We start from the raw sequence: 21,180 nt of genomic DNA on the forward strand, positions 1-21,180 counted from the left end.
CTATTCGCTCCAACTGTCCACCCTCAGGTGGTGCCTGCATATCCTGCAGAACCACCCGTCAACCAGGCTGAGTCTTCTCTTCCTCTGACGACTGATCACAGGGAACTCCCCATGAGGCCATCGTGCAGGGTGGGAGAGAGGAGTATAGCAGGAATGGGGGCCATGGGCATTTGGGCCACTTCTTCATGTGACTTTACTTGAACCCTCAGGACCCACTTGAGCCTGACCTCATACATTGCACTTCCATTGATGATGGAGTGCTGCTGGCACACCCAACTTTGTGGGTTGGTGGGTCAGGTAATACCCAGTTCATAATGGGCAGCTCAGGCTGTATGGTAACTTGGTGGCCTGTGGTCAAGCGTTCAGTCTCTTCTAACGCCCAGTAGCAGGCCGACTTGATGAATCAAAAAGATGAGCACACTGTTCACGAGTATGGCATATCTCTCCACTTACATATGTAAGGTCTTATGTTAGGTCCATCACTAAAGTTTTATAATTTTCTCCACTACGTCTTAAACATCTTTTCAGAAACATTCTCAGGCATCTTATATTTTTCTTGTTATTATAAATGGCTATTTTTCTTTTTTTACTATAGTTAACCATTTGGCATATAGAAACATGATCCGTGCTGGTATATTGATTATATACCCTGCCTCTTTGTGACATCTTATCATTTCTGATAAATCGACTGTGTTATTGGTTTTTCACTTTCCTTTGTCTATGAATTGTGACAATTCTCTGTCACCCTCCTGTTTCTTAGACACCTCACTCCCTTTCCTTTCTTGTTGTGCTGTCTGGGACAGTGGGAGCTGTCACAGTGGACATCCTGTAGTTTTCTAATGCTTCTGACCTTCCCCATTAACACTGGGTTTGCTCTGGGGTTTGTAACATTCTAGGTTACGATTTCCCAAAGGGCTATAACAAGTGTGTTAACCCGAATTCGTGGTTTTCCTCCAACAGATAACTGTGACAAGCCACTCATGTCTGCCCTGCCCCCATCATCCTTCAGCAGCTCCTCGGAGCTGTCCAGCAGCCACAGTCCTGGGTTCGCAAGACTTAACCGAAGAGACGGTAAGTCAACTTCCTACCTTGCATTGATCTGTGGTGGGCTCCTTGATTTTCAACAATTCTTGTATTTCTTTTGATAAAACATTACAAGTGAATTATCTATTGCACAGAAAATAAAATTCCAAACAAATATTTAAATAGATTTACAGGCATGCTTCCATGTGACATTTCTGGTGTGTGGATATCGTCTGTTGATCGCCAAGAATGGCAAAGTTGGTTTCTCTCTTGCACGTTGGGGCCATGGAGGGCATGATAGCTGAAATGGCTGTGAACTACACTCATGTACAATCATTTCACCATGAAAACATTTAAACACCTTTGAATTTACCAAGTTATTTATCTAGGAAAATATTTTTTTCTACAACAAATATTCAGTTTTATGGGTACATTAGCCCTGATTATTTAATGATTCATCTGCTTCAAGTTGAACAAAGAAATTGGAAGGTGTATAAGCTTCTTATTGCTGCTGTAACAGATCCCACTCAAACCTCAGCAGCTAAAACAGCACAAATTTACTGTGTTACAGTTCTGAAGGCCAAAGGACTGGAATGGGTCTCACTGGGCTAAAATCAGGGTATTGGCGAAGCTGCTTCTTTCTAGAGTCTTCAGCAGAGAATCTGTTGTCTTGCCTTTTCCAGCTTCTAGTAGCCACTTGCACTGCTGAGCTCATGTCCCTTCCTCCATCTTCAAACCAGCAATGGCACTGGAGTCCTTCTCCCACTGCCATCTCTCTGACCCTTCTGCCTTCCTCTTTCCGTTTAAAGACCCTCGTGATTATGCTGGGCCTGCCTGGATGATCCCAGATAATCTCAAATCCAGCTGATTATCCAGCTCAATTCCTTCTTGCCCTGTAAGGTGACACAGTCTCAGGCTCCAGGGAGCAGCAAGTGGACATCCCTGGTGGGCCGTTATTCTGCCTACAACAGAGGCTAGAAAGGCATTCTAAAAAGATATTTGCCAATTTTAAAAAAAGAAAAAATATTTGATTTCCTTCCCTTAACATCTGTTGTGGAGGAATGGGAATCAACAGCTACCTTCACAGCTCCTCATGGGCATTCTGTGTGTATCTTTGGAGACTTTGCTCCAGGAGCATGTACCCTGTGCCTACACTTAAGGAGAAGAGCAGAAAATTGCTCTGGGAAAGAAAGAACCACAAAACTTCCAGTCACAGGGAAGACATCCCCCTGAGCCTTCCCATGAAGTGCTGAGGCAAAAGTCTGTGCATAAATTCCAGGGAAACATGCAGAAAATTCCTATAGAAACCGCAGCTACACAAAGAAGACATGGAATCATAGACTTTGCTCTTCACCCCCCACCTTTTAAGTCACTTTCTCGGCACTTTTTTTTTAAGCTTCTTGTCCTTAGTGCTCAACATTTGACCATTTTATTACGGTGAACATTTGCGACATAATAAAACATAATTCCCATACAGTTTCTTAGGTATTTTAGATTTTCATCATAGATAGGTGGACAGATAGACATTCTTACCATAGCGTTTATTCCAAAATAGAGGTTTGAAAACTTTCTGCCACTTTTATATGATTATTTTGTATTTCCTTCTATTTCCCTATTGCCTGTTGGTAACATGAGGTGAAGAGTAGGCAGAGTTAAGTGAACACAGGCGTCTCTGCCTCTGTGGGGCAGCGAGTACAGAGGGGAGCCCCACCTCCCACGTGGCCAGTACTTCAGCGCTGGCTAATGATCATGTGGGTGAGGGTGCCTCGTAGTGTAATCGCTTTGGTGTGCATGTAATCAATGCCCCCTGCTTCCCTGAGACAAATGGTTTTTGGCAGCAAGGATGCAGCCTCTGTTGACTGCAGGCCAGGAGACCCAGCTCGCCCCTGGTGACACCCCCAGTTTCTGCAGGCTCCTTCCTGGCTGCCCTGGCCCTGCGTGTCCTCCACTCCCTGGTTCCTGCTGGTTCATCCTGACTTGGCCTTGTTGGAGAGGGGAGAATTTCCCCCTTTTCCCCTTCTGGTTCTTGTGGCTGGTCAAATAAGTAAAATGACCGAAGGCAGGTTAGCAGGAGAAAATCAAACCAAGTTTAATACCTGCACACAAGGAATTCATGTTAGCGTGAAGAATCCCAAAGGGAGTCAGGCTGAGTGAGGTACATATGTCTTTCTGGAGCAAGGAGAACGAAACAGAGGTCCAAGACAAAGGGGAAGGAGGCCATTTACAGGAAGATGAAAACAGTTAATATTTGGTAAACAAATGTTTGCTGGGCCATTTGTAGACAATGGGACCCACAAGAGAGCTTCAATAAAATGGGCCCTGCTGGGTGCCTTCCTGTCTACCGCACCTGGAGTTATCTATGGCGCTGGCTCCCTCCGGGGACAGGCCTTCTATCTTAAATTCTTTCAGGCAATTTGTGGGAGGTCAAACATTCTTCCTGAGTCTTCTGAGCCTTGATTGTCTTCAGCTCAAAATAATTCACATGGCAGAGTGGTGCATCCCGGGGAAGCTGCCCTGAACCCCATCAGCCTCCATGGCTAGACCCCCAGCTGGCTTTCCTTCTGGGCCCTTAAACAGATGGCATCTTGGGAGGCCCTGTGAGCGCCAGGCCCAGGACCCTCTGCTCTGCAGCCTGACCGGTGTCCCTCAGTCCCTCTCTCCCCTCATCACTGCCTCTTACCTGTGCTGAGCCTCCCAGATTACAGGGGTGACTGCCACCACAGGGTTATTGCCAACCCTGTCCTCTGTTGTCAGAAATGCAGTCAGATAAAGGATCCCTCACACACACTTAAGTTGGAGGCCTTCTTTTGTTCTGATGGTACTTATTGGGCCCTGTTCCTTGGAATTTCTAATCTCTATCTAAGTGGATCAACGTGATAAACACTAAGGAAGATCAGATTCGAGCCCCTTCAGGCTCTTCTTGATGACAAGATGGATTTATCCAAAACTATCATGGTTAAAAAAAGGGGGGACATTTTTGTGCCAATAAAATACAATAAAGGAAGAAATATTTTAGGAAAATTCAATGTTCATTCTCATTTGAATTCTAATCATTGTACTCAGTTTGGGAGAAACATAGTATTTTTCTTCTGAAAAGAAAATAGAAAAGTCTATATTTCAATCAATTACTTTTAAAGTTTTCAGAATGAGAAGAGATACTATATTTAAATCGGTAAATTTATCTCCAGCTTGTCTATATGTTCAGTAAACGACAACTGAATTTATTCACCATGGTTGGGTAAAATCATTTTTCCCACCAGGATTTACAAGCCTCAGGATTTTCTATCAGTGGAAACCATTTTAATTCTCTATTTTGCTGCAGCTCGTAATGAAGCAAGATATCAACCTTAATGAATTTTATTTGCATGTTAATTAAGTTTAAAACAGCCCATTTTAATTATCTTTTACTTGCTAATTCTTTGTTTTTGATTGAGTTTTATTTTTTCCCCCTACGATAGCCTGCAGCATTCACAAAGGAATTGCAAATTGAGACTGAGTTATTGAAGGCTGTCCAGTGTTTCCATTGTTTTAACATCTCTCATTTGGTGTGGATCAGGCTGTGAATGATGACTACACAAGTGATCTGAACACAAATAACTAGACTGACAAGTAAAGTACTTAGAGTCAGAAACCTGTCAACGTTAGGTCTTCCCCCTGCAAGCCTGGGACCCTCATAGCTGAAGGAGCAGGAAATAGTCATCTCTAAGGAGATCACTCACTGCTTTAGCATCTCTGATCTAGGGTGGGGTCAGGGGTGGGGTTGTGTTAATAACCCCAGTGCATGGTGGAGGGCAGAGAGGTGAAGGGGCAGAGTAACTTGTCCATTCTCCTGAAGGGAGAGGAGCCAGCATTCCCTGGGTGTGGATGCCACTGGCAACACAGTCTCCTCACCTGAGGATGGACTGCAGAGTCATCATTGCTATCAGTAGGGACTCACTCCTTATTCCTTAGTAGAAGGAATTCAGTTTGTCCATGAGAGATTTCATAGCTCAGAGAGAATAATCCAGAATTACCTGGCAGCCGTAACAATGCTTCAGTGACAGCCCCTGCAATGCTCTGATGGGAGTGAATGTTTCTCTTTCTTTATCCACAATTTCCATGCACAGGATACAGGTAGAGCTGTAATTTTAGTATTTCTCTTTAAATAACATCCACGGTCTTTCGTCATAAGTACTGTCTTAATCAAGCAGTCTCTGGGCACTATTAACATGTGAAATCATCTCAGGGCTGAACATGAGGCAGCGTGTGTTGAATGCAGAGGGGCTCGCTGGAGTAACAGCATCTTCTATGTCAGTGAGACTTTCTTAGGCACTTGTTTACATCAACAACAAAAGAGGAAAAGGGAAAAAAACTCTTTTTACGAGGATTTCACAGCACCGTAGGGGAGGCAGAACTATTCTTCTCCCCTCTGGGTCCTTCTGGCTGATCTAAGAATTAAATTGACACCACATGGAATAACAGGAGAAAATCAAACAGTTTGCTAACATGTATGCATGGGAAAGACCCAGGAAAACTGAGTAACTTGCCAAAATGTCTGAAACCACTACCTTAAATAGCACTTTCAGCTAAAGATGAAGGAGAATGTTGGGGGTGGGGGTTTGGGACTTCAAAGGGGCAGAAGGCAATTCATACAGAGATGGAAAAGCAAATGCTTGGTCAACAAATGTTTACCAGGCCTTGCAGAGACAATGGGGTATGGAGAGGACTTGACTAAATGGGCCTTGCTGAGTTCCTCCCTGTCTACCACACCCTAGTTTATATGACACTGTAAGTGTCTCTCTGACAGCTCCTTCCTGGAACAAGCTTTCTAGGTTAAATTCTTTTAGGCAGTTGGGGGAAAGGTCAAAGTTTCTTCCTGAGTCTTTCTTCTTAAAAATAATCAAGCCAAAGAGACGTATTTTGGGGTGGCATATTCTGATCCCCCATAGCACCTTCTGGAGCCAATGCATGGTTTTCTATAATTCTCTTTTACCTGCCGAAAAGGGTAAAATCTTCTATTCTGGCTAAAAAGGGCATCTGCCCAAGTGCCTCGTCATTACCCTTGTCCCTTGGGTTGCTGGGTCCTCTGGAGCAAAATGGATGCAGAGAAAATGTCCCTCTGTCCAGAAGGAAGGCAGTGGTGGGCATTCCAGACACTGTGGGCAAAGGTGGCCCCAGGGAAGGTCTCTAACCAGCTCTGGGCCTGGCCAGCCTAAAATCGTTAATAGCTTCTGGATTTTCTCCATGGGCAATAAACACTTCTAATGATCATTGATTTTGGACCAATTGAAACAAATAGATGGACATCTGGTTTATTTAGTAAACATGGTCATTGCTGAGTTTGGTCCAGCATGTGCATAAGACAATTGTTTTCATGCAATAGCCTCAGCTGATGAACATTTGGGCATCTATCCCAGTGTCAGGGGAATGCTTTGTCATCGCAGAGCATGTGAGAAGGGTTAGGGCCTCGGTGGACCCTTCCACTTGCTCTAGACACAGAAGCACCTGTGTGGCAAACACTCCATCGGTCCCTGGACACAGTTTACTGCAGGGTCAGCCCAGTTTGTACCACTCTTCTTTTGTAACCTCGGGAACAAGCAGTCTTCGTGATTTTTCTTTCTTTGAATCCTTTTCAAGTTTATTTCAAGAGAAACACCAGGCTACTGTAAATGTGACAGAATTTTGAACACCAGGACAAAAACACAAGTTGCCTGGAGATTTCTCTTTTCCTCCAGCCATATGGAGCCATTGTTATCCTGAAATCTTCTCAGATTTCAAATATCCTCAAAGTAAAAGTAGATGTCACACCAACAACTAAGATTACCACTGCCCCACTGTTTAACACTTCAATTCTCACTAAAAGTGGTCTTCCTGCAAATCTCAAGTGCATTTAGTATTGAGGACATAACCACATTGTTGAGGTTTGAAGAAAAAGATTTTCAAGATTTCCAAATCCACCATTAACGTGTTTCAGACATTTATGTTATTGTAGTTGATTGCTGTCATTTTGTCTACCCGTGCTGACAATATGCCTTGTTATGGTTGCAAGGGGAATGCATTTCTTTCTGCTATTTTTTTCTTTTAGCTCCTACAGAGTAAAGATGATGCATAATTTTAAAACACTCTTTTCTTTAAAGAAAGAGAACATAGGACTTTGCAGCTGTAAATTTCAATGTTCCCAAGATTGAAATTTTTACTTATTTCTTTTTCCAATATTATTGTTTTATTAACATCTTTAACTTGGCAAATGTATGCACCCATGTAATCACCTCACCAATAACGTAATTAAAGACACTCTCACCCTATAAAGTGCCCTCCACCTTGTTCCCGTCGCCCGAGGCAGTTACTGTTCTGATTCTCGTCACCTCGCGACAGTCTGTCCTGGTGTAGACATAATGGAATCTTACATCATATACTCTTTTGAATCCAGATTCTTCTGCCTAATGTGACATTTTCTGAGACTTATCTATGTTTTCCTGGTGTTTCAGTTACTTTTAATTTCTGAGTATTATTCTATAATATGACTAGAACACAATTTGTATATCCGTTCTCCAATGGAAGGACACTCGGGTGGGTTTTGGTCTGCGGATGCCATGAATCAGCTGCTCGGAGCATCGCCCTGCGGGTCTGTGTGCAGGTGTTTTCATTTCTCTTGGGTGGAATCCTGGGAGTGGTGTTGCTGGCTGAAGCCTTATGTGAAGCCAAAGTGTTTTCTAAAGTGACTTTTGCCATTTTGCTTTTCCACCCACTGTGCTGGGGAGTCGGGCGCTCCACACCCCTCCAGCCTGTGGTTTCTGTAGTTTTCTTAGTTTTAGACATTCTAATAGATCTGGTTTCCAACTTGTACTTCCCTAGTGGATAATGATATGGAGCATTATTTCATGGTTTATTGTGGTTATCTTCTTTACAAAGGCATCTGTTCAAAATCTGTGCATTTTTTGTTATCGCATTGGGTTATTTTGTAATTGTTGAGTACTGAGAGTTCTATTTATGTTTAGATGTGTGAGCTGCACATGCAAATATTCTCCCTCAGTATGTTGCTTGTCATTCTGTTCTTTGAACAGTGTCTTTTGCAGAGTGAAAGTTTTATCTTAAGGATGACCAATTTACCATTTTTTTTTTTAAAGAAACAGCCCTTTGGGGTAAGGTGTATAAAATATTTTATAATGCAAGGTCTTGACAGTTTCCTCTTCATCTATGTGTCTTCACCTCTGCTGTCTATAGTTAGCTCTTATATGTAGGTTTATGATCCGTTTTGAAAAAAAATGTATGTGGTGTGTGGTATGGAAAAAAGTCCTTTATAAATTTATGGATATCCAATTATTCCAGCACAATGTTTAGAAAGGACTATCCTTTTCCACTCAATTTGTCTTTGTACCTTCGTTAAAAAGCAGTTGACTACGTATGACTGAGTTGACTCCTCTTCTGCTCCATTGATCTGTCTTTACTCAACACCACACTATCTTAGGTACTTAGTTTTGAAATAGTAGTCAGGTAATTAAGTAGTGTAGTCATTCTTCTTTTTCAAAATTATCCTGACTGTTCTTGGTCCTTCAAATTTTCCTATGAATTTTACAATGTTTACCAATTTCTACAAAAATTACCTTCTGATAGTTTTTCCCATTGGGATTACCTTGAATGTGGAGATCGGTTTGGGAACGATTGACATCTTAACAATATTGGTTCTTCACATCCATGAACATAATACATGTCTCCATTTATTAGGTCTCACATAACATCTCTTAGTGATGCATTGTACTCTTTGCTGTACACCGCTTGCAAAATTTTTGTCAGATTTATCCCTAAGTGTATTGTATTTTGTCATGTTTTGTAAATGGATCTTTAAATTCTGTTTCCTACTGTCCCTTGCTAGTGTAAAGAAATACAATTGATTTTATATTCTGAAAACTTGCTAAAACCATATACTGGTTCTAGTATCATTTCTTAGATTCCACAAGACTGTCTACATCAATGGCCATGTTGTTTTGAATAAAGACTGTTTGGCTTCTTTCTTCAATGAATATGGAGTCCTTTTATTTCGTTTTCTTTCCATATTGCCTTAGCTGGACTGCCCCTTGTGGTGTTGAATCTGTAAGGGCAGACATCCTTGCCTTGCTCCTGAACTCAGGGAGAAATCATTCATCTCTTACCATTTTGTGTGATGGTACCTTGTAGGGTTTTTACAGATGCCCTATTTCTGTTTGTTGAGAGGTGTTTTGTTTTGTTTTTGTTTTAAATAAGGAACCAATGTTGGATATTTTCAAATGCTTTTTTTCTGCATATATTTTGATGATCATATAGTTTAAATTTTTTTACATGTTCATATGCTAAATTACACTGATTAACTGTCTAATGTTAAACCAACCTTGCATCCATGGGATAGGTCACACTTGGTCGTGATGTATTAGCCTTCTCATGCAGTGTTGGATTTTATATGCTAACATTTTGTTAAGAACTTTTGCATCCATATTCATAAGATAGATTGATCTGTGTTTCTTTCTTTTCTGCTAAATTATTTGTATTATTTTGGTATCAGGATAGTACTGACCTCAGAGAATAAGTTGGGAAGTATTTCCTCCTTTTCCCTTTCTGGAGAGTTTGTATTGAATTTATATTAATTCTTGCATAAATTTTTGATATAATCTATTTGTAAGCCCCTTAGACCTGGAGTTTTCTTTGTGGGAACTTTTAAAACACAAATTCAGTTTCTTTAAGAATATTAGCACTATTTAGGTTCTATTTCTTCTTGAATGAAGTTTGTTTCTATCTTTCAGGGAAAGTGTCCATATCATCTAAACCGTCAAATTTATTGGAATAAAATTAGTCATAAGGTTCTTTTATTGTCCTTTAATGTCTGTAGTGATGTCCCCTCTCATTCCTTATATTATTAACTAACGGATTCTCTATTTTTTGCTGATTATTGTAAATAGAAGTTTATCAATTTTATGGATCTAAAAAGTAATTTTTGGTTTCACTGATTTTTCTCTACTGAGATTCTGTTGTCTATTGCATTAATTTCCATTCTGATCTCCATTATTTCCTTACTTCCATTTAAGTAAGTGGGTTTATATTTCTCTTCTGTTTCTAGTTTCTTGCAGGTGTGAAAGCTGAGGTCATTGATTTGAGAACTCACTCTTCTAGTATACTTGTTTATTCTTAAATTTTCCCCAAGTAGTGCTTCAGTGGCATCCAAAAATTTTCATAAGTTCTATTTTCATTTTTATTCAGTCAAAATACTCCCCAGTTTACCTTGGATCCTTCCTTTGACTTAAATTATTTAGCATGTGATCTTAGTTTCTGAATATTTGAGTATTTTCCAGATACCCTTCTTTTACTGATTTGCACTTTCATTTTGGATAGAGAATATGTTTTATGTGACTTAATTCTTTTCAATTTATTGAAGTAAATTCTGCGGCACATGATATAGTCTATCTTTATAAAAATGTCTCGTGTTCACTTGAAAAGAATGTGTGTTCTGCTGTTCGTGGTGGGCTGTCCTACAAATGTTGGGTTGGATGTCCTACAAATGTTGATTAGGCTGAGTTGTTGGATATTGCTGCTCAAGTTTTCCATGCACTCGCTAATTTTCTGTCTCCTTGTTCTATCCATTATTGATGGAGGTGCTAAAATGTTTGATTATAATTACAGATGTATCTATTTCTTCTTGAATCCCTATCAATTTCTGCTTCATATATTTTGAAGCTCCAGTATTTTGTATAAATAACTTTAGGATTATTATGTCCTCTTGATAAATTGACCACTTTATCATTGCAAAATGATTCTTTTTCTCCCTGGATCTATGTCTTATTCTGAAATGTCCTTTGTTAGCCATGACAACTTTTATTTTTAGCTAGTGTTAGCATTATATATCATTTTCCATCTTTTTACTTTTAAACTACTTGTGACTTTAGTTTTAACTACCTCATAAGCAGCTCATATTTGTGTCTTTGTTTTTATCCAATGTGACAATCTACACCTTTTCATTGGAGATTCAGACCATTTACATTTAATGAAGTTTTTGACATGGTTAAGTTTAAATCCACCATTTTACCTTCTGATTTCTGTTTGTCCCATCTCTTATTTGCTTCTCTTTTTTTTTCTATCTTCTTTTGGATCACTTGAATATTTTCATGATTCCCTTTTATCTCCTTTTCCAGTTTACTAGCCATAACCCGTGGCTGTGTTATTCTGGGGGCTGTGTAAGGGTTTGGAGTGCACAATTTCTACTATCACAGTCTTCATTGAAGTAACATAAGAGTGCTGATATGTTTAAAAAGTTTACAGATTGATTACTATTTCTCCTCTCCTAGTGTTTATGCTATTTAGAGGTATTTGAGTTAAGACATATTTTATCTTTGCCCACGATGTTATCATTTCTAGTGCTCTTTATTCCTTTCCTTAGATCCAGATTTCTGTATGGTTCTATTTTTCTCCTGGTTGGAGACTTCCCTTAATATATCCTGTACCTCAGGTCAACTACTGATTAATCCATTCAGCATTTTCTTATCTAAGAGTCTTCATTTGGCTTTCTTTTTTTTGAAAGATATTTTCCCTGGGTATGGATTCTAGATTGGCAGTTGTTGTTTTTTTTGTTTTCAGGGTGTTAGAAATGCTGTTCCGCCGTCTTGTCTTATGACTTGCACTGTTTCCAGTGAGAAATCTGCCATCATCCTTGTCTTTGTTCCTCTGTATATAGTGTATCTTTTTTCTCTAGTGGTTTTAAAGGATATCCTGTTATCACTGGTTTTTGAGAAATTTAATCATGATGTGCTTTGGTGTGGTTTTCTTCATCTTTCTTTTATTTGAGAAGGGTGGACCATCTCGTATTTGGGGGTTTATATTTTTCCTAAAATTGGACAACAGTTGGCCATTATGTCTTCAAGAATTTTTTTTTTCTGTGCCCTACCCTCTCTCTCCTCTCCTCTGGCAGCCCCAATTCCCCAAATATCATACCACTTGAAACTGTTACCCAATTGAATGATGTTCTGTTTATTTATTTTCAGTCTCTGTTACTCTCAGTGTTTAATTTTGGATAAATTCTAGTGCTATGTCTTCAAATTTACTAATGTTTTCTTCTGCAATGCCAATGGGCTCTTAATCATTGGGTGAACTTTTTTATGTCAACCTGTAATTTTCATAGGTAGAGTTTTGATTTGGGCCTTTTTACATCTTCCATATCTGTACTTCACACGCTCAATCTTCTTGCTGAATTTTGACATGTAGAACACAGTTATAATAATTCATAGTTTAAGGCTCTTGTGTATTCATTCTATCATTTATATCTTTTCTGGGTTGATGTAAATTGAATGACTTTTCTCCTTATTATGGGTTGTATTTTCTTCATTCCTTGAGTGCCTAGTAATGTTTTACTGGGTACAAGATTTATTTTGTTGAGTTTTGGATTCTTTTGTATTCTCATAAATATTCTTGATCCTTTTTGTGGGAAACAACTAAGTGACCAGGGAAGGATCTAATCCTTTCTCATCTTGGGTACAGGCTTTGTTAGGTGGAGTGAGCGTGTAGCCTAGGGCTCATTAGTCCCCCTGAGGCACCACACTTGACTCCAAATGGAGTGATTTCCGAGGGCTGTTCCCCTTCCTCCTATCCTGCGGCTCTTTCTGCAGCCACAGGAACCTCCTCAGACACATGTGCTGGTCAGTGCTCAGTGAAGGCTGGATACGCCCCTCTGCATGCTCTGCACTGCTCTCTGTGTCATCCTCTCCTCTCCTCTCTGATTCTCTGTCCTGAGAGCCCAGCCTCTTTGCTCCCCTGGGCTCCCAGCTCTACCTCCTCCACTCAGGTAGACCACCAGCTCCACCTGGGTAGCCCCTCCCTGTGCCAGGAGCAGAAACTCTCTCCAAAAAGCAAATGGGGACAATCACAGATCTTGCCTCATTTTTTTCCATATCTCAAGGATTTCTGTCTTGTTTCCTGATGCCCAGAGTCCTAAAAAAATTATTTTTGTGTATTTTAAATGGCTTCTTATTTGTTTCAGCCAGAAGGCTAGATCCAGACTCTGCTACGTCATCTTTCCTTGTACTGAAAGTCCTGATGATTTTTTAAAAACATGTAAAACTGTATCATAGACATAGTGCTATTGCACACCTAGTAAACTATAGTGTGTAATAGTGTAGACATAACTTTTGTAGGAACTGGGAAACCAAACACATTGTGGGACTCACCTTATAGCAGTCATCTAGAACCGAACCTGCAACATCTCTGAGACACCCCTGCATTGAGGACAATCTAAGTTCAACTGTTTGGGATTTAAAATGATATAATGTTGGTGATTATGTTGAAGTTGGCAATGATTTGTAAAAGTTGTATCTTTTAGAGAACTGCATGCATGGTGTTCTGAAAACCACACGTCAGACTGAATGTTTTAGAGATAATTTTTCTACACTCGCGTAATGGTGATGATTTTGGGGTTACCCTCTCATTTCTCGTGTTCTCTGGAGGTGCCTGAGGCCCCAGTTTGTATAAAGAATTGGAAGTGCTCCCACTCCCAGGCCAGGGCTGCTGCTAATAACTCTATGAGTCAAATCTCATTAAATAGCCTGTTCTTGCAACAGGCCTCCCAGGGTGTGTGGTGGTGTTGCTCTGTGGACGTGCAAACTGAGGTCAGAGCAGGAAGGCTCCAGGAGCTGGCCGTGGGTGTGTCACGCAACCCCACATCACTGGCTTAAATGATTCACACCATCTTCCAATGCTCCACATTGAATTCCTCAGGGAAGGAATATGAAGGGACCAAGCTCACGGTGACCTTCTGACACAGAAGGACTTTGGGTCACCTCCATCATCACTGGGAGGAAACTCAATATCAAAATGAAGCTGCCAAAAGGGATATTTCCCAAATTAAAATTGATCACCCACCAAGTGCCATGGGGATGGTTCTGGACTGTGTGCTTCCCACCTGCTCTGGGCTCGGTCAGTCTTGGTCAGCAGGGGCCGAGGGCCACAGTGGGATCTGGCCACCAGCAGCCTGGGGAGATGGACAGGGCTTCGGTCCTGGCATCAGACAAACCTGGGTCAGTCGTTGGCCCAAAAACTGTAAGGAAATTAAAATACTAAACCTTACATTGCCTTAAGATGGAAACAAAAATACCCATCTCAAAGGACTGCGCCAAAAGCACCTAAAACCAGAAGTTAGTGTCCTTGGCCTTCAACTGTCTCAGCACCTTTATTATTTGAAACTTTCATTCCTTGCATTTGCTCTCAGAGCTAATTCCATCCTGCTATCTTTCTCTCCTCATTTACATTTAATTTACAATTTCCTCCAAGACAAATAGGCAATTATTTATAAAGCCACTGGATCAAACAAATGCCAGCAGAGATGACAGGACTTGCTGGGGCAGCTCCAAGGGGAAGCCGTTCTGTGCCAAGATGCTGTTGGGTGGACGTCCTGGGATGGGAGTTTGGAGCCTGAAGATGACTCAGGCAAAGGAGGAGGACGGAAAACAATGGGCAAAAGAGAAACAGGGATACGGTGGGTTCAGGGACCCCTGTGGACATGCTGACCCTCACAGGCCTCCAGAAACCAGTCCGTGTTTGAGGAAGGGGCAGAGTGATTCATTCCAATTTTGCAGAAATAACTGGTAGGTTGAGGCTGGATGGAAGGGGTGAGGGGCTGGGGTGAGGAGGCTGTCTCGGCAGCTACGACTGAAGACCCTGGGCATCAGGCAGGGACCCCCTGCAGACCTGCCCCCTCCCAGGTGACCCCCACCTGGGCCCTCTTCCTGAGATGTCTTGCCTGTTTCATTGCCCCTATCTTTTACGTTTTCTATGTTTCCTTTGTTAAGGGTGTAAAGTCATCGTTTCAGGACATTCTCCAAACTTATAGAAGTTTACGAAACGCAAGAGGTGTACCAGAGTGTTCCTCTCAGCATCATTCATCACAGCCCAAAGTGGAAGCAACCCAAATGCCCACTGACCCATGGATGGATATCATGTAGTGAACTTTCCTCCCCTTTCTGTCATAGTTCTACCCCCATGTCTTGTCACCCTGTGAAGACAAATCCAGAGTGTCCTCAGATGAGTGAGGCAGGGTCTCCCCGGGTCAGGAGATGCCAGCATGGTGTGTGCAGGGACAGGTGCGTGTTCACAGCTTGTCTACGGTGCCGCCCCAGGTCCTGAGCTCTGCCCTCTGCCCCGATCCTTCCATAATGACTCAGTAGCTATGAAAGCCCAGGAGGGTCCCTTGGGCCTCTTTCTCCTGAGCTTCAATGAGGGCACTGAAGGTGTAGGCAGAGAAAAATGACCCCACATCACAGGCGGGGCCAGGCACCCGGTTGTGGGTTCCCCCAGAGGCAGACCTGAGACAAGTGCTGGGGAGAGTAGTGGACTTCAGGGCAGTTCCAGGAAGCCATGGGGGGAGTCAAGGGTGAGACAGTCACAGATGTGTCCTCGATCCAGCTGCATCTTGCTGGGGCCTCAGCCACGCAGAGCTCCCCTCAAGCCCCCCCCCACCGAGAAAGGACGCTGGGCTCCAGGTTCCAGCTGGGCTGCTGCCGGGGGCATTGATGGCTGGCCCTGGGTGCCTCCCCCAAGGGTCTGCTGGTTCAGCCATGAGCATCGGGGTGCAAAAGCTTTAAGATTGGAAAGACCATCCCAGCAACTCTGTCCAGCTCTCTCCTTATCTATGTCTCTACCCATCAAGCTTCTCTCTGGCTGGCTCATGTTGTTTTATTACGTATAATTCACCTAAAAATGAATAAACTGCCTTTGGGGGGTTAGACACTTAACCAAACAAAAGATTCATAAGGATGCTTGGACTCACCATGTGTAACCAGAGCACACAGTGATGATTCTCCTAGGGAGGACATCCAACCTCTAAGCTTTACCAACAGGGAGTTTATGTTAACAAATGAATTAGCAAGATACTGGCTCACCTTTGTGCTGTCACCCACCACCTGAGGCTGGGGACATGCCTAGCAGGAGAGAGGGGTGGGTCCAGGGCCCAGGAGGAGGGGATGGCTTCAGGTGACCAAACATGGCGTCAGGAAGGGGCAAAAGATGTGGGTCAGCCCAGGCAGTTGTGGCTTGTGGGACTTGCTTTCATATTGTTCTTGTTGACCCAAACAAGTAAAACAGCCAGTTAATCCACCAGCAAAATAGGTTTATTCGGGATAGAAGAGGAATTGCAAATAGGGACAAGCAAGCTATAGCAAAAGCCATAGGCAAGTCCAGCAGAGTTACTTTATAGGGAAAAAGGAGGACGTGGGAGGGGTTGTCATGAACAAAAGTCCACTGGTGGAAAGGGAGAGTTCAGGGTGCTGACGGCTCCTCATTGGGTGAGTAGCTGGGTAGTCGATTTCCTCTTGGGATGCAAAGGTGTACTTTTCCTGTAACTGACAATCCTTCCTGCAATTCACCATTTGACCTGTAATTGACATCCTTCGTGTAATTTGCATTCTTCTTGTGATGGACATTCTTCCTATAATTGACTCCCTTCCCGTAATTGAGGATCCTTCCTGTGATTGACATCTCTCCTGTGATTGACATCCCTCCTGTGATTGACATCCTTCCTGTGATTGAACATCCCTCCTGTGATTGACATCCCTCCTGTGATTGACATCCCTCCTGTGATTGAACATCCCTCCTGTGATTGACATCCCTCCTGTGATTGACACCCCTCCTGTGATTGAACATCCCTCCTGTGATTGAACATCCCTCCTGTGATTGACATCCCTCCTGTGAGTGAACATCCTCCTGTGATTGACATTCCTCCTGTGATTGACATCCCTCCTGTGAGTGAACATCCTCCTGTATTGACATCCTTCCTGTAGTTGATATGGAGTAGGAATGCATGAGGGCTGCCCCTTCTGGCCTCTCAGCCTTCTTTACGTTAGGTTTCTTCTATTCAGTTTCATGTTCTGGACTCCTTGTGCCTCGTGGAGATTGCTCCTGTTGTTTTCTGTCTTGAGTCCTCTGTTGGCAGGTTCCATTTTACTGATGAGCTTGGTTGCCTAAATTGAATCTTTTGGGGAGTTTTGCTAAAAATCAGATGACTCTTTTCATTACTCAGATAAGTCTCCAGCTCAGATGCCCCATCACTCAGATGCCTGTGTACTGGGGTAACTTCGTGTTTTCCTGTGTCTGCTCATCTAATCAGGCTTCTCACAACAGGCCAACACCACATCTCCATCTCCATGTGGTGGAAAATTTTAGATGAACCTTTTGGCGTATAATTTACATTACAAGGAATTGCACCAGTTTAAGTGCGGTTTTCAATGAGTTCTGATAAACGCGTCGACCTGGGCAGCCACCACTGTCATCACATAGAATTTCCATCATGGCCTTCCAGTCAGTGCCCAGGACTTCCCCATGACCACTCTGCAGTGCTGGTGCCACGTCTGTCTTCTAGTTTCATGTCAATGTGCCCAGCTCTCAACTCAGTGTAATCTCTGAGATTCATCCATATCATTACGTGGACCAAGAGCTTAGTCCTTTCTGTTGCTGTGTCATATCACGTTGTACAAATAAACCACAATTTGTTTATCTACTCACCTGCTGATAGACTGTTGGATTATGTCCAGTGTTTAGCTACTATAAATAAAGTTGATATGGACATTTGTTTATAAGTTTTTTTGTAGACATATACTTTGATTTCTCTGGGTAAATGCCTGGGAGTGGAATGTCTGGGTCAAAGTAGATAAACGTTTAACTTTTCAAAATTATTAACCAGTTTTAGTTAATAAGTGATCGGACTATTTTACATTCCCACCTGCAAGGCGAGATGGTCCTAGTTGCCCCACGTCCTCACCAGCACTGGGTGCTGTCAGTCTTTTAAATTTAAAAATTCTAGCAGGTATACAGGGATATTCCATTTTTGTTTTAGCTTGCATTTCCCTGATGGCTAAAGATGTTAAGCATTTTTTCATGTAATTACTGATCATTCGTATGTCTTCTTTAATGAAGTGTCTATTCAGATCTTTTGTCCATTAATTTATTAGGTTGTTTATCTTTGTTATTTTTTAATCTTAAAAGTTCTTTACATCTTGTGGATAAAATCCTAAACAAAAAAACTAAGCGTATTGAACTTCTAGAAGAAAACATAGAGTATTCTATGAACTTGGGACGGACAATGATTCTAAGACAGGACATAAAATTATGAAACATAAAAGGGAAATAATAACTTGGACTTCATCAAAATTGAAACTTCTCCTCTTTGATAGTCACCATAAACAAAAAGAAAAGTCATGCCATAGACATGGAGAAAATATTCACCATACGTGTGTCTGGCAAAGAACTTTTGTCAAATATATAAAGAGCAGCTCTCGTTCATGTTTATGACACTGGAATCCAGTCTCCCTAAACTGCCTGGTCACTCTCTTCTCTGAAATGCTGGCAAAGTCCAGGGTCACAGGCTTGGGGCCTCCTGACACTGGCCTGTGTGGGCTGGTGGAGAGATGGCGAGTGTCCCTCCAGTTCTCAGGAGAAAGGAGAGTGGAATCTGAGCTGAGAGAAGTTTCCTGCTCTAAGGGGTGGTGTGGGAACCTGCTTTCCTCTGTTCTATTATTTGGAGAATGGGGAGTGTTGGCGATTCTGTCCTTGACATTAAGAAATAGGATTTTATTCCGTATGAGACTCTATGGAGCACAAAGACAACCACACAGGTGGGTCAGTCACAAGGAGAATTTGACACATTTCTGAGCTGCCCTAAGGTCTGTGGGTCATTCACCTCTTATTTCTAATGCTAACAATTGGTGGAATCATATCATAATTTCATCATTATGCGGTTTCAAACAAAGCGTACGTATTGTGTTTGCAAAATAGGAACCAAAAGGAGACCAAACCGTGAGGGTCTCACAGTGGGGACTGTTCCCCCTTCCATATGTTGGTTCAGGAGTCTGGTCATCAGTGCATGGGGCAAAGACTTGCATCCTGCCCACCGCCCGCAGGTGTCCTCTTCCATCCCCCAGGAAAGCCACCAGGGTGAACACACTAACTGGTCAAGTGCTCCCCTGTTGTCTCTGGGGAACTGGATGCACCTTTTGGGGACCCAAACAAGGCCCCTGCTTTATCCCCATAGTCCTCACTACTAATGCTGATTTAAAGTGGCCCACGTGGCTGGGGCTCCTGGTGAAATGACAGGCCCAGTGTCCCTTTACAGAGAGCATCCCTTGTCTGCATTGGGGCGTGGCTGCCTTGACCAGGAACCACACCCTATACCTGGCTATGTGGATGCTCTAGGACCCTGAGGGGGCGGCACCTCTCTTATGCACGTGGTTTTCAGAGCAGGAAAGTGCCCGCCCCCGAAGAAGAATTGTTTTTCACTTTCTGTTCTTTTTGTGTTTTCCTCCCAGAAGTGTGGTAAGTTATACACACACACACACACACACACACACACATATATCCTGAAAACGTGAAGTGAATCCTGAAATCCCACAGTTCATTCATACCTCGCTGGCTGCTGTTGTTGCTGTTAAGAAATCTGAGCTCTCGGAAATACTTGGCTTCCCTTAACAAGCTGGGCGGGGCTGAAACGAAATTCCCCAGAGTGAAATGTCATCGCCGCCTCAGAGAGAGAAGAGCAGTGAATCTGAAGACAGACGCTCTGCCAGAACCGCAGTGGTTTGATCGGAGCGCAGGACCGTGTCCTCCGCGGCTCCCTTCCTCACATGTCTCAGGGACTTGATGAGTCTGCTGTGAAGCAAGAAGTAATTAGTGAGAAGGAAAAAGGCACAGCCTGATGACTGACATGTGAAACGACGCAATTCTCCCAGAAGGAAACTTCCTTCTGACAGTTTCGATGAAGCTGTTTGTGTCAAATGCAGATCACCAAAGAGGCTGTCTGTGTCCTGACGTCTGGAAACTTCACCTTCTTGCTTTTGCATCCTCGGAGAGCCTGCTGCCCATGCTTCTTAAGTCCCAAAGTTCCCTGTGTAATCACCCCCTTGGCACAGTCGACATGTAACATGGGACCCGGGAGAGCTCCTGCCTTCCACGTGTGACCCCACAGCACACGTCAGGCCTCTGGTCAGGGAGAGAAGAAATGCATTAGCAGCTTCTCAGGTTGGAGGACTGCTGCATCCCCTCTAACTTCTCCCTACACACCTATCGTGTCAGACCAGGCTCAGGCACGCAGACACCCAGAGAGAGCACCAGATGGAATCACGACTGCAAAGGCGTTCTGGCCACGCTGTTTATAACCAGTTTGCAGTGAGTAACTGCTCCATTATCTGAATTCACTCTGCGTGAAACTCACCACCGGGGCTGACAGAAGTATAATTTCAAAGTGGAGTAAAAAGTGAAAAGGAAAAAAAAAGAGCTGACGTAATGTGGTCAAATAAACTTTAAAGTATTTTTTCTTAATAACGACCACTAACTGCAGGATGTTGGTCAAATTTACTCAGTCTCTGAACCTCCATCTATCTTCTCATCTGTAAAGGGAGATGATAAGCAACTCCCTCTAGGTTTTTTTTTTTTATAAGTTAATCATTTCCAGTGAACATTTCAGTGGAGTTGAGCACATTCACAACAATGTGTAACTGCCACCTCCATCCAGTTCCAAATCTCTTTCGTCACAACCCAAAGGAAACTCCTTACCATCAGCAGGGTCTCCTCAGGCCCCCTCCCTCCACCTTGGTACCCACCAATCTGCTTTCTGTCTGTGTGGATTTACCTAGTCTACATGTTTCATATTAAAAACATGCTATGATATGCGACCTTCCAGTCTGGTTCATCCGTGTGGTGGCGTGGATCGGTCCTCGTCCCTTGTCACAGCGGAGTCACACCCATTGTGTGGGTGCCCTACAGTTTGTTTATCCATTCGGCAGTTGATGGACACGTGGATCGATTCTTCTTTTCAGCTCTTGCGAGTAACCACTGTGAACATCCACATACAAGTATTTGTTTAAGAACCTGCTTTTTAATTCTTTGGGCTGTATACCTAGGAGTGGAATTGCTAGGTCACGAGGTAATTTTACTTTAACTTTCTGAGAAGCCATTCTAGATACATTTAAGATTTAAGTAAGATGGTGTACCTGGAAACAGTTGGTGGAATCCTTAGCATGTAATGGAGGCTTACCTTCCTTAACTAATTGAAAAATATCTAACACAATTTTAGCTGCTCCTTCCAACTCTTTTTTTAAAATTAAATGTGTTGACTTTTATTGAGGTAATGTTGGTTTATAACATTCCATAAATTTCAGGTGCACATCATTATATTTCAGTTTC

General features: G+C 42.6%; 1 protein-coding gene across 1 annotated transcript in view; it reads left to right on the top strand.

Annotated features, from left to right (window-relative positions):
* Window positions 1–21,180, top strand: part of LOC106844898 (contactin-associated protein-like 4) — a 171,046-nt gene that overhangs the window by 36,397 nt on the left and 113,469 nt on the right. The window contains exon 2 of the mRNA XM_044751479.2: window positions 961–1,071. Coding sequence (XP_044607414.2) covers window positions 961–1,071 — 111 coding nt within the window. The remainder of the gene's footprint in view (window positions 1–960; window positions 1,072–21,180) is intronic.

This window comes from Equus asinus, chromosome 19 (genome assembly GCF_041296235.1).
Source record: "Equus asinus isolate D_3611 breed Donkey chromosome 19, EquAss-T2T_v2, whole genome shotgun sequence".
NCBI classification, from domain to species: Eukaryota; Metazoa; Chordata; class Mammalia; order Perissodactyla; family Equidae; genus Equus; species Equus asinus.